Raw genomic sequence first — 17,481 nt, 5'->3', positions numbered from 1 at the left:
CGCGGAAAGTCTCAAAAACAGACCTTTGCACCATGTTTCTTGTTATAAAAACATACAAGTGAATTTACTACCACATCTACACTACAATCAATTCACAGATCAATTGTTTCTCTTAATTGAAAGATCGCGTTATCGAGTTTAATTTGTAGAATATTAATATCGTACGGTACACATTAAGAATTGCTTGAACGGTGCACTGGGGTTAAATAATGACTCAATTAAAGTTTTCTTGCCTCGGATATCTTCCAATAGAGATATTTACCAGCTTGAATGATGTCCAAGATAAAGTCTCCGAGACTTCGACGGTATTAATTAATTATCGGAGAAATTCATCGAACAAACATTTTCTTCTTCATTGAAAACGTTGTGTTCCTGAACTGTTCTTCTCTGTGTGTCTGTGTAAATATTTTACAAGTTGGAGCCACTGTTTACAACTTTTTCTATTAGAAAATTAAAACGACTTTCTTTCAAAGTCAGACGTTTTTAATTATAAATTTATCAGCATTTTGATAAGATAAAATCTATTTGATGAACATTTAAAGCATAGTTTTATGTTAAAAATGCTGATTTTGTGCAAAATAAAACGTTTTTGTATCGATTCACAGGAAACAGAAATTTCTTTGTTTTTTTAATGATTCTTTAATAAATTGACAATAATATATGTTGATATTCTTGAATTCTTTTAATGTTTCCACTATTTTAAATTTTGTCGACTCATTTTTGCTGTAGATGCATAAAATCAGCAGTAGATTGATGACTTTTTGCAATGATTATACTTAAAATATTTAAACAAACTAAAACATGGTTACAGTACATTTCTCTTACGCCTGTTTACTTAACAATAAAAATTCATTCGTTTAAGACTTTTTCACTGGTATTAACAGTTCAACATTTTTAGTCAATCGTGTATAAACATTCCCACGCGAAACAGAAATGAAAGGACCATAAATTTGACAAATCAGAAGACGATAAGTTGTCGACGAAGTCGGAACACGTTTCGACGAGTAAACTCGTCCTGGGAACGGTTCAACGGGGTAACTCGGTTCTGGTACCGTCAGGTGGCCCGATCGAGTTATGGTTGGATAAAGGAACTTTAATCAATGAACTTTCGCCGGGGTGAGACGTGGTAGAACGCGGAAGACAAGAAACGGAAACAGAGGAACGAGACTCGGTGATAGATTAAAAGCGAATTGAACAGAGCCGGGGCCGATATTCGTTCGATCACGCGAATCCGATAATTCGTTAATCTGATTAGCAAACCGGCGTGCCAGTCGATTAAAGGCGAAACGTTCTGTACACGACGCGATTAGGCGAGGAGAACGGGCTTGCTCGCGGACCGCGATTACTATGCGGGACACGCGGAACAGTCTTCCGACGTTGACTGATTCTGAAACTAGCGGCTTTTGTCTTCGCGTTTTTCCAAACGGTACCTACACTATTTCGTACAGCTCGCGATACAGAATGGTTCTCTCGTAACGTGACATTTTCAAATTTTGTAAATAATACACTTTTTTTAATCGTCTCTGTTTTTGGTAGAGCCATTTTTTAAGTCGGTGATGTCATTTTATAACGAACTTTGTATTAGATGTTTTAGATCTTTTTGTTAGACGAAAAATAATTTTGACGTTGTTTATAGGAGAATATCTTATTTTTACAGGTTTTTAAACCAACTTTGAGTTGACCAATAAAAATTGATCAAATTGATCATTTGACAACAAACAATACGAAACATATAGCTAAATGTCATAAAAGAGAAAATAAAACAGCAATTTACAGTAAAATACGAAGCAATTACTAAAAATGTAAAAAAGAAAAGAAAATAGAACAGCAGTTTACAAGGTGAAGCCAATGTCAAAAACATTAACAAATTCGCAAGATAAAGAGGTCTCATAAAATCGTCCATACGTCAATGAACGTCAAACCAACCGTACGCCATATTGACAGGCAAATGGCGTCGCGACGCGAGGAACCGCGAATTTTAATTAAATCATATCCGTTTCCTGTGGCGGTTTTTCTTTTTCTGTTGCCCGTTGCCAAAGTGAGTAAAATCGCGTGGCCGCAAAGCGACGACGCGACGTTAATAAATAGAAATCGTACACCGTAATTAAAAACCTTGACAGAGAGAGAGAGAGAGAGAGAGAGAGAGAGAGAGAGAGAGAGAGAGAGAGAGAGCACTCGTGTCGGCATTTTTCGCCGTCAATTTATTCCGGTCTTCCGGCCGGAGATCAGAATTTCCCCGTGTCCCGTTATCAGCGTACGTCGTTATCCTAATTTACCGGTCTCTCCACTGCAAGAAGTCCCGGCTCCGAACTATCCACCATCGTCGTCGTTATGCAAAACCGTCGTCCCGGTGAACCTTGCGCTTGATTCTAGGCTGCAACTTTATCAGACTGTGGATCTTCATGCAAAAGAACATTTTTCTTTCTGCAATCTTTCACTTTTCGCGCCTGGAGCAAATTATTCGATGGAAGCCGGTGAAGCAATTATTCTGTTTGTCAATCTTTCGTGCATTCATTGCAGAAAACGTTTTCCAAGACACTCAGAAAATAGGTGATTCTAGCCACGTCACGATCCTTCTAAATCATTAATTACTACTAACACGTTGACTGCCATAATATCTAGGTAAACGAACTCTTTGTTCAGGTATGATCAATTTTACTTAATCTTTCTTCTGGTATTTCATTTCTTTCGGAATATGCGAAATACAAGATAATTGTTTTGGCTTGTAAAAAAATTGTTCTTAACTATTTCTTTACAAAACTGTCGCCGATATATTCGTCACATTGTTCTGCTTAAAATGATACCAAACACGATACAGTTGGGATCACATTTACTCGTTTAATCCACAATATAGTAGAACCTCTGTTATCCGAACCAGCGAGTCTCGCAATCTTCAAACGCCTGTAACTAAATCAATTTAACGAATTCAAATGAATCCTTTTGCACACATATTCCACATCGGTTGTACTTAAAGAGGATCCTGCAAAAAAATTGATTTTTTGAATATCCAAAATCAGAATACCCCCTTAATCGAACCGGACGAGACGGTAAGCAGTCAATTCGAGGGATCGTCATCGATGAATTCCGTACGCGACCACTTCTGAGAGGTGTGGAAGGGTTAACGAACTTCCATTCGCGCAGTCAGACCGGAAACAGACGGTCGAACAAACGAGCGGAGACGTTTTCCGATAGCTTGTGGCCGCGAACCGTTGCGAACCGTTTGCAAAGCGTTTGCAAAGCGTTTGCAAAGCGTTGCAAAGCGAAACGGCTCGCTCGTCGATGAGAAACAAATTACCGCTCGTGCGGCTCGGGGAAAAAGTAATCTCGTTCCGGGACGAAGGACAGCATTACGACCCGGCCTAAATGCAGTTTACTTTGCTCGGCCTCGACGAGATGTTCCCCTGACCCCTCTGCTGCAACATTTTGGAACGCGTTCAAGCTCATTAGCCTGGTATCGCTAATACCTACCGCGCCGCCGCGATATGTTCCTGCGACTATACCGCATTTTGTGTCCGCTCTCTTCTTCATCTGTCTCCGCACTGCAATCAGCCGACCGCATTCTGCAAAATTTATCGTCCATTCTTCGAATATTAGTGATCATAGTTTTGAACACCTGTACACATGTATTTCGTTTACACGTACGCCAATAACTGTCGTTTTAACCTTTCAACAGTTACAGTAGAGACCTCTGCGACAGTTACGGAGATAATACTGTACGTGTTTATTATTTCACGTGCACCGAAATACACGTGAAATAGGGACCTCGACTAAATGTCTGCCCAAACGGCCCGTTGTCCGCGCTTATGGCACTCCGCGCGGTTTCGAATTAGGCTGTTTCCTCGACTCTCTGTTTTCCACTTCGAGACAGAAATAATTTAGTCGTTTTGCACTTGGTTGCGAAGGCTATGTAGTAATTTATGAACGACGACGTAGACTGCGGATTTTATTCATTTGTAGCATATTCGATTTCTCGATACTCGCCGTCGCGCATAGAAATTGTGTGAGTTGTAAAATTTTATCGGGCTCAACTGAAATATGTGTTTGCATTCGAAGCAACAGCGCAGCGTGTCCCTTGCGTTCCATCGATTAGAGTGACGCTACAATGGCGTCAGCGGTTATAAAAGCGTTGGAAACAAGGACATTGTTCCCGGAAGATCACAGAGCGTGGTAAATGTAAAAGCGAGAGATAAGGAACAAGCAGAATTTTATCTTGAGAATTTGAAACTTACTGCGAACTTGTTTCGCAAGATTGCGAAACTGGAACAAGAACGCTTTCGTAAAGAAAAAACATTGAAAAATTGGTGCGCAGTTTCCCAGTGAAAAAAAAAGATTTGAAAAATTGCAGCACAGTTTCCCTGGTGAAAGATTGAAAACAAGAAGCAGAGATGTTTGCTAATAATTTCGAACTGGTCGAGAGGTACGGTTGAAAAAAATAGTTGAGGCTGAAAACAAAAGCTCTGTGAATATTCTAAATTGCGAACAAAAATTGAAAACGGGACGTGTACTCTTTACATGAAAATTTGAAACTGAAATGAAAGTACTTTCGCAAAATATTTCTAATCGAGAGCAGTTTTTTTTTTTAGAAACATCTACCGTGTGAAAAAAAGGAGGTGGGTGTAGTTCAATTGCTCTTCGGCTATGTTCTAATTGGACCGCGGATTTTATGCAATTTTGACAAAATTGAATATTTTCAAAGTGAAAATTATAATCTTTTGCAAAGAGCTTCGAAAGAGAGATAAAAGTTGCCGACACATCGAAACCAAAGAATTTCGAAGACGCCCAGAAAGAAATTTCGAGATGCTTAGTAAGTGGACCAAGCTCGGGTTCAAGGAGAGGAGATCACAGGGTTCCGTGATCGCGGGTGCCCTGTGCAAACTTGTGCGAAAATGTTTCGGCGCACTCGAGACAAGTGCATCGCCTCTTCGCCTGTCCGCTCGGGTGTCTCGTAATTAGCAAGTTTCCAGCGAGCGGAGCTTGCGAGATTGCGGCGTGGCATAGCGTTTCGCGAACTGTATCACGTCGTCGGAAAAACGGCACCCCACCACGCGAACAGACCTAATTTACCGCCCCGAGGGAAAATTCAGGTCGGACCTAAAACGTTCGCAAACATGTGCAAATGTTCCACTGGCGCTGGAACTCGCAAAACTTCAACGTGGAAGTTGGCTGATTTTGATGCAATTCATACACAAAGTTTCAAGATGTCACACACCTTTGAACGTTTCGAAAACAATGGGAATTCAATCATTTTTCTTATATATAAATTGATGTTCTTCTAAAAAAGCAATAAATACATCCTGTTGAAGATTCCTGAGGTCATTCGAAGTAACCTTTTCGTTTGCGGAAATGTTATCCGCAGCTTCGTTCAGGAGTTATTAACGAAAAACACGGGCCAATCAGAGCGCGGCTACAGTTGAGTGCAGCGTTGGCATTGGCCGAGCTGGAATCCGCCCGCAGTAGCCGCGCTCTGATTGGCCCGTGTTTTTCGTTCGCAAACATTTGCAAATGTTCCACTGGCCCTGGAACTCGCAAAACTTCAACGTGGAAGTTGGCTGATTTTCATACACCTTTGAACGTTTGGAAAACAATAGGAATTCAACCATTTTTCTTATATATAAATTTATGTTCTTTTAAAAAAGCAATAAACACACTGTTCAAGATTTCTGAGGTCATTCGAAGTAACGTTCTCCAAACAAACACGGACCAATCAGAGCGCGGTTACAGTTGAGTGCAGCGTTGCCATTGGCCGAGCTGAAATCCGCCCGCAGTATCCGCGCTCTGATTGGTCCGCGTTTTTCCTTAATAATTCCTGGAAGAAGCCACGGGGAACATTTTCGCAAAGGAAAAACTTACTTCGAACGACCTCAGGAATCACTTGTTTCAGGGAGGAGTGCAATAAATATATGCGTTGAAACTATTGACTGCAAGAATTATTGAATATCGTATACAATTTTGGTTACTGACGTAAGGGTTCATTTGAATAGCGAACTCACGCGTACGTGACTGCGGCAGTTGGTGTACGGGCGGCGGTTTTATCCGTTCCCGGAGCCGTTTTCCGCGAATAGAATCGATCGATTCACCGCGGACGAATCACAGCCGGGAGTCTCTGCTGGATAATTAGACACCAGTTTACGCCGAAATCAATGGGATGTAATTTCAGGCAGGAGTCACGTGTTACGCGAGCCTGTAATCAAAGATAGAGAATCGGCGAGCGATACGTTTGCTAACTGTTTGCATCGTGAATTATGTGTCGCGACGCTCGACGGTGTGCAATCGATGCGCCCTGTCTCGGCTTCCGTCGATTCGATTGGCTCCTGAACTCCATTTTCCCGAAAGAAATTCGTAATATCGCGCTAAAATCAATTTCGACATATTTACAACACGTTGAACCATCTTCAAAAATTATTATTTACCATTGGGCTGTGGATTTCTATGGGAAATAAAACTTGTTATCATTGTTGGCAAGATACGAGAGTTGCAATCAATTCAATGAGTTAAAAATAATACGACAGTATTTTCAAGTTAAATATTTCCACTGTTTTTCATTTAGTGTACTCGTTTTTTATACATAAAATCCGAAGTCCATTAATCACAGTATATTTTTGCAAACCAAATTCTGTGTTCAATTTTAACTCTGCAGTTTGGGTGTCGGTTCGGATAAAAGAGGTTCTACTAAATCGTGAATTAAACAAACAAATAGACTCCAAATTGCATCGTGTTTGGACTCATTTTCATCACAGGAACATCGCGAATATATTGTCCAGAGACTCGTACAGAAGTAATTAAAATATCGAGACTGTTATAAACAATTATCGAACCCTTTCAATATCACAGTCTTGAAGTAATTCAGATCGCATAGACGTCCCTTGCGAAGACTGAGGTTCTTTTTTAATTGAATAGTAGGTATAATTTATTTTCTATTTATTGAGATGTAAATCTCAACTACACTATTAAGCGAGGAGGATGCAATTTTCGGTGGAATCGTTGCTATACTGATTCGATGCTACATGATCCCTGAAGTTTGTTCTTCCCATTGATTTAGGAGGGACAACGCGCTCGAACTTTCTGAGGTTTGTGCGCCACGGGCCCGGTAATTAGCCGGATACGTGATTGCTCGGTCCAATCAAGAAGTTTCGCGCTACGTGCCCGTGCCATTACAAACATAAACGAGATGCGATGAGTCCCCCGGTCGAACGGGCAATCCCAGAAGGCCGTGGTCGAGCCCTGGAGCATGGGATGTCCGCTAACAACATGTTTATGCGTTTTCTGATTGCGGTTGACTTTCGCGCAATTCGTATTTTACGACGTTTAAAAAGAAAAACACATGATTTTCTTGGACGGCCTTGATCAATTAATTACTGTACACTGCGTATTAAAATCGTGAAAAATTATAATTAATATATCACTGTATACTAAAATCATAAAAAATATTTCATCTTGGCAAATGGACGAACAACCAATGGCAATATCGTTCACAGAAATTCAGTGTAATTCTCCGGTGGAAAGAGCAAACTCGGGTGCCAGTGGGTATAGCAAAGAGCCAATGGGCGTGGCGTTGGCTCGTAGTGGGGAGATCAGTCGCTCGATCTTGAGTAACTATTAAATCCCCTAAGCTAAGTCTCTGTACGCTATATTTAAAGGTAAATGTCCAGATCGTTGTACAATATATTTGAAAAGCATGTCTACATAATCCTGCAATGTAAAGAGCAAACTCAGGTGCCAGTGGGCGGAGTAAAGGGCAATTGGGCGGAGCAAAGATCCAGTAGGCGTGGCGCTGGCTGACAATGGGGGGGAATCAGTGACGGGACCTTGAATTATTCCGTTCTTTTTCGAATCCTTCGTTCCACCTGACGATCGGACGTTAGAAAATTTACGGATATCTTGTCGAATCTCGTCGAACGATCTTCACGCCTGTTCTTCACGGTTCGAGAAGTTCTCGCGGTCTAGATGCGCTAAATCTCTCGATCCCGACGCGCTCGAAACACAGATTAAAGGCCCCGTTTGTAACGAGACGTCGAATTCGCAGCCCCCGTCCACCGCGCAAAAGTCTTTTATTTTTCCATTTGGTGGGGAGCCTCGGGAAATGCGTTTCCCGCTCTCCTTTGCCAGTTGCGAAATTTTTATCGCCCGCGTCCCGCGGACACTTCCGCAAATGGAAGTCGTCGTGCCGGTGAACTTTTGCGAGCTTCGCGTGTGTAAACCTTCCGATCATCATTCTTTCAATCCGGGGAGAAATTGCAGGCAATACTCATTTTTCTGTTCAATGGGGTTAAACAATTGGGGAAACCTCGCCATTCATCCTACAAATTCGTATTCTAACAAACGGCTACACATTTGTACTATAAAAATCGAAATATATTGTCTTGGTTCAATCGTGCCTCAGAATGTGAGTAGTGGCGGCCATTTTTATAAAACGAAAGGGGCAACTGTTTAGAGAAGCATCGCCATTTTTCTTTCCTCTATTTCAACAATATTTCAGCAACAAACTCTCGGGAATACACTGTATCTAGTTTATATTCGATATTTGGGACATATATCGAGTAAAGACTGTAATTGGCCGATAACACGCAACGGCACTATGACGATTATTTGATTTTTTATTATTGCTACGAACGAAAGGGTTGGGGATCAGGGTTAAGGGCCCGGGATAGTCGCGTGACTTTTTAATTAATAATTTCCATTCACAGCCTTCAGAGACAGACTTAAGATCCGTCTTGGTCTTGATCCGACAGGTGACTAAACTTGTCACATTTTCTGCTCTGTATTATCAAGTTTTTGGCTTTATTTCGCAGAGAATCAAGACAAAATATAGCTGAATTTGTTGCTGGAGATATTTTCTAGTGCGCGCTGCTCTCGATTTCATCCAGAAAACTCATCCAACGGCAGAAAAATGCTTGAATTCCACGGCATGCACATCGTCAATTTTTGGCCTACTTCGAACGCTTATATTACCAAATATCTGCATAATCTCGTCAGCTCGTGACGAGCGCGCACTAGATTGAACCTTCCTCTTTCGAATGAGCCGTCTACCAGCGACAAAATATTCTTATGTAAGGAGAAAAACTTGAGGCACGTGAAACCATTTTTTGTCGGTAATGTAGTCACTCTACCTTACCGCGAATCTACGAAGACCGGGCCCTTGAACGCATCGTGTATCGTGTCGTATATCGCGGGCCCCGTTATCGCATTGATAAGAAAGACACGGTCGCGCTGGTCGAATGATTCGCTTAGTCGCTTGAGAGCAGCGTTTCTAGAGCAGAGCACGGCGCGGCCGAGGGAAGAGAGAAAGAAAAGGTGAGAGTTGGTCTCGGGCTGTGCGAGGTTACTAAACGAGCGATTTTACCGCTGTTCGTAGAAAAGCCCGACGAAAGGAGAAGGATGCGGGAACTACAGAGGATCCGAAATTGTACCTCGAGGAGGCGGCCCTCGAAAGGCAGCTGCCCGAGCTGGACCTGAGGATGCTGGTCGATCTGCCGCCCGGTCTCGACTACAACGAGTGGCTGGCCTCACACACCCTCGCACTGTTCGATCACATCAACCTCGTTTACGGAACGATATCCGAGTTCTGCACCATGACGGGCTGTCCCGACATGACCGGTCCCGGTTTAAGGTACGTCGCAACGCGAACCAATTTGTTTTTCACCCTATTCGGAACCCCCGTCTTCGAGAAGTAGAGCCCCCTCTTCAGGGAGTACGAGGGGGCGGTACTAATCAAGTGACGAAACTTTTTTATTTATAATGTGTTTTTTTTTTTCTTTTTGTGAGACCCAGAGATGAACCCAAGATACAGTTTGATCCGAACCGAGGATCTCTGAACTTTCTAAAAGAATTGTAGGAAATATTTTTGTGTTATTTTTTAATGTGACAAAACCATAAAAAGTCCGGTAAAAGACCTTGCCCTTGAAATATGTTGGCAAGGTCAACATTCTGTGCAACTTCTCACTATTCTCTAATAATTCCTTCTGGACTAATACAGAAAGGATCTTCTTTCAGCTGCTTTTAGTGCATTACAATCGTCAAATATCCTGATAATACAATTCTCCTGACATATAAAGCGTTAATGTGCCTCGCACAAACGAAATTCGAGGTCCGGAGTTTCAGTTCTCGGAGCGGATTCTTTGACGTTTCTGAAAGTTTTTTCGTCTAAGAACACAGTGCTCGAACAACGAAAAGAACGACGCAGAGGAAGGCTTTTAAGGAGCATTCTCCGAACAACTCTCTCTCTTTCTCTCTTATCCTCTCTCAACTTTTTTATCCGGCCATTTCTTCCTTTGTTGTTCCGTTCAACCGACATTACGCGGTCGAGTAAGTTCGCTTATCGTTTCGGAACGTCAGTAGGTAGAAATAGTCAATAGGCGAGCCAGAATAACAAATGTGCGAGTGACGAATGAAAATTATACTCTGCCAGTAAAATTTGTTTAATGAATATTAAAAAGTATAATGAATATTAAGAAAGAGATACGTAACGCATATATTAACTGAGTTTGATGAACAAAATTTAACATCTCTTTTATAGCCGGATAAGATGGTCAGACATGCCCTTAGACAAATTTAAAGAACCATAGACAATTTTCATTTGACATGAAGATCTGCAGTCCACTAATTATTATTGTTATTATTATCATTTCAGAACGTATCTGTGGTTCGACGAGAAGGGGAAGAAAACGAGAGTGGCAGCGCCACAGTATATAGATTATGTTATGACTTTTACACAACGCACCGTTAGTGACGAGACTATATTTCCTACGAAATATGGTGAGTAGTACAGATAGCGAATGAGATAAACGCTCATGAAAATAGTTCCGCGTACGCGGAAGCTCAAAAATATTCGATCATTTGTCCGACGAGCAATTTTGTATTTTATGGCAGCACCTAACCCAGATCTGACGAGATCCCAAATCGAGATCTCTAAAACTTTTATGAATCTAACGGGGAAAAGAAAAGTTTATTTTATGACCGGCATGCTCTCGCAGCGACGGTTTTATGGATTTGCCACTTTTGTTTATTATATGCGCACTCGTCGGGTCGCGAGACTGTGTTTCTATCCGTGGGTGGTTATTGTTAGACGAATTTTTATGGTTTTGTGTAATTTTAGTATACTTGGAATAGGGTAAGGGACCCAATTACTGTGGGGCTACCAATTCGACGAATTTTTCACGCTTTTGCGTCATTAATTCATCCTCAAAGTACTGGAAGATGTTTACACTAATAAATATTGACGGTATTTCCGCTTTTCTTTTCATACACAATGTTTCAATTCGCTATCAACCCCAATTTTTCTGAACTAATAAAAAAAATCAAAATTCGCAACGAGGATCTCTACTTAATGTGATTTTAAAAGAGATAAAACTCTTCGTTTCAGTAAACGATTGTAGTAAATTTACATTTTTATGAACAGTTTTCAAGAAAATTTTAATCAAACGAAGTTCCTAAAACGAAGTATACCTACTAAACGAACGCGTTAGCTACTTGAATTGTTCAAGGTTTTAATTACTTTTTCAGACTTGAAAATGAATTTTCACGTTGATATATTGAGCGCGCCAACTTCAGTGACTATCTGAAAACTGCGGAAGAATTTAAACCATGAATGCTAATTTCACCATTTTTGTTCCATGAAATAATTTGTTTCAATTTAATCCTCTGATCTTGTTCCTTTCTTTAAACTTTCCTGGTTTTCTTTCAACCCTGATTTCGGTGATCCATCAAATATTTTTGGGCAAAGATACATATGTACAACAAGATTTGTCGATTTTTCAAGACTAGGTTTAAAAACTGGTTTGTGTGGGTAAATTCGTAAAACTCCAAAAAAAAAAAGTTCTTACATTTTAAAGACCAGAAAATACAATGAACGTGTCAAAATCAACTACCGAATTAACGTGTAAAAATTGCCAATTTAATTGGAGTACATTTTATTTTGTCGCGTTATTCTACCTCCAAAAATGTTAAATAATTATTCAGCGTTTTTCTGTTTTCCAAAAATTCAAAAACCAGTTTCTGCCTAAGCTCTACAACGTTGCAGAAACTCGAGGGTGGCGCAATGAATGATGCGCTGCCTAAGGGGAGAAAACAATAACGGTATTAATCGCTCGTTTTCGTTGATGTTCCAGCAAATGAATTTCCTAGCTCGTTCGAATCGATAGTGCGTAAGATCCTGCGGCTACTGTACCACGTGGTGGCACACATTTACCACTGCCACTTCAGAGAGGTAGCACTATTGGGGTTGCACGCTCACCTCAATTGTGTGTTCGCCCACCTCACGCTCCTTAATCAACGCTTCAACCTGATCGATCCCAAGGAAACGGAGATCTTGGGGGACTTAGAGGCTGCCCTCTTGGGTAAGGCTCGACCAACCACGATCGATATTATTATGCAACCGCCGCCAAGACCTTGTGTCTAAATCTGAAAGAGTGACTCTCTTTCTTCTTTCACTTTTTCAACCCTCGACACATTGACTGCCACGTGAAGAGCTCAGGAGCCAATCAGTCCCTGAGATAATTTAGTGATATGAAAACTCAGATAATTCAGTCTTTTAAACCTTGAGAAGATACCTGTGCGTATCGGGGTTCAGAAGAATTTATTTATTAAGAGATAACATTTAAAGGAGCATAAAACTAAACTGCTTTGAGTTCGAATAAATTGATATGAGATCAGTGGAGACAGGTTGTACTCCACCAAGTGTACAATATTTTCTAGGACTCTAATTTATTGTTACACATATAGATATCATAATACAAACTAAAAAATGTGTTATTAATTAATAAGTGTTATTGATAGTAGCAAACGCTATGGAGAATTACAGAAATGGTGCGCACGTAAAATGCACCAAAATTAAAGTGGCATTCAATGTGTTAGCCAGTGACGTCCCACGTAGGAGTGCAGATAGGAAATAGGAGGACAAAATTATTTTATCGTCCAACCCCTTCCTATTTGCACCATCAATTACGGTACACCCTGTATATGTATAACGATACAAGCGATACCGCCCCACTAAAATCGTCCATAAATGGACGTGCTGACGCACACGGGGATAATGGTCGTCGAATATCTATATGCATGTTCATGTTTTTGTTTAATGTCTTCAGCCTCAAGGAAAACACCTTTGCATTTTCCTTTACTATTGCGTTGTACATTCGTCTACATTTCTTTGAAGTCTAGTTAACTTTCAAGGACCAATAATAGATAATTTACAAACCAATACCGTCTAACAAGAACAAAAAAATTAATTGGAGTGTAAATCAATTTTCAAACGTTTTTATTCCATTAGCTTCCAATTAACTTCATTCTAAGATGTTGTAACCGCTGTAACCGTAAAACGAAACGTAGTGCAAGGTGTTAGTGGTACATTTTTATTGTCTTCGACGAGCGTGAATGAAATTACAATTATTGACAGCGGTCTTCTGGTTCCAGGTGACTCGACATCATCATCTGCGCCTTCACAAACCTTAGCCATCCAGGAGACTCCGACCACAGCCACCTAGATCGCAATGCACAGCAAGCCAGAGGTTGCAGTTCCTGAGACTAGGTGACGATAGGCGTTTGTTTTCCACCGTTTTAATTTTTCTGTCTCTCTCTCCCTTCTCCCCTTCCCCCCTCTGTCTTTCTCTTTTTTTTAAACATAGAATATGCGAGCAACAGAGTTAAAAAGAAAGGATAAACGACCACACGCAGGTGGAGCGAAAGCGCAGTTCTGTAAAAACCAGTAGTACCTGTACATAGCGAAGTGTGAACAACAACTACATGATGTAATTAGGTTCCTCCGTTTGTTGTTTGTGAGATTGTACATAATTTATTAAACAGTAAGATATACGGAAGAGACGAAGGATGATTATTGATTATTATTGACAAAGTTAGTTGCTATAAGAGATAATTTGTTCTGTAAAAAAAAAATACAAATAACGATATGAGACAAAGCGAATGAAACGATAATAATATTGTAAAGTTAAAGTAATACCAAATATATACCTGGTGTTAAGGCACGTGTTATTTTCGTTCCAACTCTTTTTATTTCCAGTCCTGGAATCGGCATTGTTCGAACAATGTCCGTCGTTGTAAACAAAGCCTTTTATCCCACTCTGCGATGAAAATACTATCAGGTACAGCTAATTAACAATTGAATAAATGCCTAGAAGAAAGGCGTATGTTACACATTTTTTGAAATCGATTATCCCAAGCAGTGAGTGCCAATGTGATGTGAAAATTACTTTGGCAAAGCTTTCGGCACTCAACAATGGATGTTACATTGATAGATAGAAGGTTACACTAGCTTTCATAGAGCAATGAATTGTTTTTACGTCTTCCTATTTTATGAAATGTAACATACGCCTTTTTACTAGACACACATTCATTGATAGTACAGTATACATTGATACAGATTATATCTTTCGCTAACCTGTGTTTTGATCCTGCGAGTGTTTTCAGCGTGAGAGTTCCAGGTCCTTAAAATTCTGCCTCCAGTTTCTCCGAAACCAAGTCATAGCTACCCACCTTCTTTCTTGCTGTAGGATATTATTATAATGATCATTATTAAAATATAGTTCTGTTTCGCAAGTGATGTTGAGAAGTTCTGCATACATTTGTTTCGCAAGTAAAGGTAACATTTCTATAAAGCTCGTACTTATAACAGCAACACATTTTCTCCCGTCAAGTGCAAGCAACAGAAGAAGGGACACCCTGTTTCACTTCCACTATCCTAATCGCTGCGAACAAGTGAGCAATCTCCCTCAAGAATAGACCAATTGCCTCTGCGATGGGTTCACAGAGGTCCTTCAAAGATGTGGCGATGTTGTAGAGCAGAATCAACACAGGCTGAATAATAGCGTTGAACAGGATAGACAGGCAGGGTTTTATGAAATAATCCGCAAACATTTGTAGAATGCCGACAGTGAGCGGTCTGATTATGCTGTAGAGCACAAAGCGAATTAATTGCAGGATAAACGCAGTGACAAACGCGGTGCCAATGTGGACTGTCCCGAATATTTCAGCCCAAAATCGAGTTGCTGCTTGGTCCGTCTTCTCTGCGCATTTTTCTGTCGCTAAAATCGGCGGAGAGTCCGTTGTTCTGAAATATCTGTGCGGAAAAAGCATAAATCCCTTTACAAAAGCTCCTTCGTTTGGATCATTTGTTTCTTTATCTGCGAGTCCTTTTTCATCGTAGAGGCATTAAATTGTGTTTATATGTCTTCAAGTTTATTCTATTAATATTTAAAAATGTGTTGTAAAAGTGTGATTGCACCTACGCGGAATTCCCATGATCGAAGTAATAAATCTCAATCTTCTCCATTGGACTCAGATCTTCAGTTTTTGGGTTTTCTTCAGTTTTTGGTGCTGCGATTGTTTTCGGTGTTTTGATGCTTCTGTTGTTTGGTATACCTTCGGATATTTCGCAACACATGAAGGGCTAGATTGGAAGAGAATATTATTATTAATTACAATTGATCGGTATTTTATGTCTCTCAATGCCTATGGGTTTTATTATTCAACCTTGTTATCAAATCTCAATCAATATGTTAGGACATTTTTGTGTGTATACCTTTTGCTTTCGTAAATTTATGATTCATTCTTTTCCACTTTGTAAGTATGTAATTTTGAAACATGAATAACAATTAATCCACAAAATGTTTAGTTATCAATTTTCATTGGGTGATACAAAAGCAAAAAAGGAAACGAAATCTTTTCACGTAATATTTTTAATGTGATTCAAAGTACTTTTGGGAAAAATAGGTTGTTTTAATATCGACAGTTTCATGAAGTATCTTAGCTTAACCCCTGAAGCATTGCAACTCTACTGCCTCGAACGTATAGAGGTAATCCCAAATTGAAAACACTAATTATGGTGTTTAAAATAAACAGGAATAAATTATCGTAGGAATTAATTATCCTCTTCGTAGTACCTCAGGATAATGAGGACACTTCTGCTGTCTTAATCTAACTTTATATGTTTTATCTTTCCTGTTAGTATGGTCTTTTTTAAGCCATTTCCACTTAAAGGGACACAAAATGGGCGAACGACTCGATGCACCTAAAAAATAAACCGAGAGAATGTAATTAAAATTCAACAATGAACATGCACAGCAGTATAATAATTTTTCACAGAGTTGGGCAATATTTAAAATTTGCTACTACTTACGATTATAGTTAAAATATTCGACTATCAATTGCAATTATCCTCTAATGATTACAGTTGAAATATTCAATTTTCAATTACAATTAACGATTAACGATTGCAATTAAGCATTAATTTATTAACTCATCGTTAGATTCTACATTGTTAATTAGCGATGGATGATGAACGTAAAGAGGAAAAGAAATTGTTCAGTAGAAACGTTAAAAATTTATGAAAATTCCTAATAAATTTATTATTAAATATACATTTAACGAAATTTCTAAATTTTTACCAGTCGGTAATGACGACTAATCGTATCAATCGATTAAATCAATCACAATTATTTTTAATCAAGATCATTAATTAATCAACTAAATTAGAAACGTTAAACAATTAACGATTAACGGTATTGTTAATGTCCAACTCTGACTAAAAAATCTCGAACGATTACCATTCTTGTATTTCAACGGCAAAGTGTAGGCCCTGTAATTGTAATGTAAATTAGTAAATAATTATGCCACGTCGCGTGAAACTGATCGTGTTACATTTTATGAGCGTGACATAAGCATGGCGCTGTTGATTGTATTTGCATAGGCTGCTTGTTAGTCAACGGCTCTTTCTTAGGGGATAGCTCAGCTGCGTCTGTTCTGCCATAGTGATCTGCCGGAACTCCCCGGTTTATAGTTCCATGCAGCATGTGACATGAGCACTCTTTAACTTAACAAGCGTATCGCTTAATTTACATTTCTCCTGGTTTATACACAATTATATTCCTGGAGAACGTTACCCTCTCTGCTTATAGGTTCTGCATGCGACTCTTTGAGACTAGTGTCGATCCCACAGGTATCCGACTGCAAGGAAGATATATTTGAAGCTTCTGTTTCATCTATGCAAGGATACTCGTCTGCGGAAACCATGATGAACGCATATCTTGAAAGCGAACTCAATTAAACGAAAATTAAAATTAAATTAACATCGAACTACAATTGAACTGAACTGTCGAACGACAGTGAACATGGTTAACTGCATTCAAATGTTCGCAAAAATTAGTAGAAAATATACATGGTCCGTTTTTCAAAAGACACCTGAACTGCGGTGATAGTCATAATAGTTGTCCAGTTGACTCCTGCGTTGCAGGTTTAAAGTAATAGGAGTCGATGGACAGCTATTATGACTGTGAACGAAAAACAGATTTTAGCAATAATACTAAAATTATCAGTTACCAAGTTGACTCTGGTAAACCAAATCAAATCAAACAGGAAGAAATGATACTAATTTCTATAAACATCGCAATGGTGCAGATTATTTTTGTGTATGCACTGAGATATGAGAGTGCTCACGTCCTGGGTTTCGACGTTCCCGCTACAGTGCTGTCCCCTACT

At 39.7% G+C, this 17,481-nt stretch overlaps 2 protein-coding genes and 1 long non-coding RNA gene across 10 annotated transcripts in view; 1 reads left to right on the top strand and 2 right to left on the bottom strand.

The window, feature by feature from the left end:
* The window catches only part of Mob2 (MOB kinase activator 2), a 79,377-nt gene extending 65,404 nt beyond the window's left edge, over positions 1-13,973 (top strand). For all 7 annotated transcript variants that reach the window (XM_076790688.1, XM_076790693.1, XM_076790694.1 and 4 more), the window contains 4 exons: positions 9,353-9,607; positions 10,628-10,752; positions 12,105-12,332; positions 13,405-13,973. In XM_076790688.1, coding sequence (XP_076646803.1) covers positions 9,353-9,607; positions 10,628-10,752; positions 12,105-12,332; positions 13,405-13,475 — 679 coding nt within the window. In that variant the 3' untranslated portion in view covers positions 13,476-13,973. The remainder of the gene's footprint in view (positions 1-9,352; positions 9,608-10,627; positions 10,753-12,104; positions 12,333-13,404) is intronic.
* The window catches only part of LOC143355660 (uncharacterized), a 250,921-nt gene continuing 239,453 nt past the window's right edge, over positions 6,014-17,481 (bottom strand). Inside the window, exon 4 of the long non-coding RNA XR_013082537.1 lies at positions 6,014-6,669. This is a non-coding gene — a long non-coding RNA (uncharacterized LOC143355660). The remainder of the gene's footprint in view (positions 6,670-17,481) is intronic.
* LOC143355652 (uncharacterized) lies at positions 13,565-17,424 on the bottom strand. 2 transcript variants are annotated; one of them, XM_076790685.1, is made up of 8 exons: positions 17,323-17,424; positions 16,645-17,041; positions 16,551-16,582; positions 15,888-16,015; positions 15,234-15,394; positions 14,612-15,064; positions 14,387-14,492; positions 13,565-14,119 (listed from the first exon to the last, which is right to left on the bottom strand). In XM_076790685.1, the coding sequence occupies exons 2-6, from the start codon at positions 16,794-16,796 to the stop codon at positions 14,638-14,640; spliced, it is 900 nt and encodes a 299-aa protein (XP_076646800.1). In that variant the 5' UTR covers positions 16,797-17,041; positions 17,323-17,424; the 3' UTR covers positions 13,565-14,119; positions 14,387-14,492; positions 14,612-14,637. The 2 variants fall into 2 exon arrangements, with proteins under 2 accessions (XP_076646800.1, XP_076646799.1); XM_076790684.1 differs by having other exon boundaries at positions 13,565-14,069.

The sequence above is a fragment of the Halictus rubicundus genome, chromosome 7 (genome assembly GCF_050948215.1).
Source record: "Halictus rubicundus isolate RS-2024b chromosome 7, iyHalRubi1_principal, whole genome shotgun sequence".
NCBI classification, from domain to species: Eukaryota; Metazoa; Arthropoda; class Insecta; order Hymenoptera; family Halictidae; genus Halictus; species Halictus rubicundus.
Note: the sequence above shows the minus strand (reverse complement) of the source record. Positions and strands in the feature narration are given on the sequence as shown.

Excerpts from the sequence above, each read along its gene's own strand:
- LOC143355652 (XM_076790685.1), bottom strand. The coding sequence starts at position 16,796 with ATGCTGCATGGAACTATAAACCGGGGAGTTCCGGCAGATCACTATGGC. Across the intron at positions 16,583-16,644 it reads TTATGTCACGCTCATAAAAT|GGCCTACACTTTGCCGTTGA; the intron begins GTAACACGATCA and ends TTACAATTACAG. Across the intron at positions 16,016-16,550 it reads GCCGTTGAAATACAAGAATG|GTGCATCGAGTCGTTCGCCC; the intron begins GTAATCGTTCGA and ends TTTATTTTTTAG.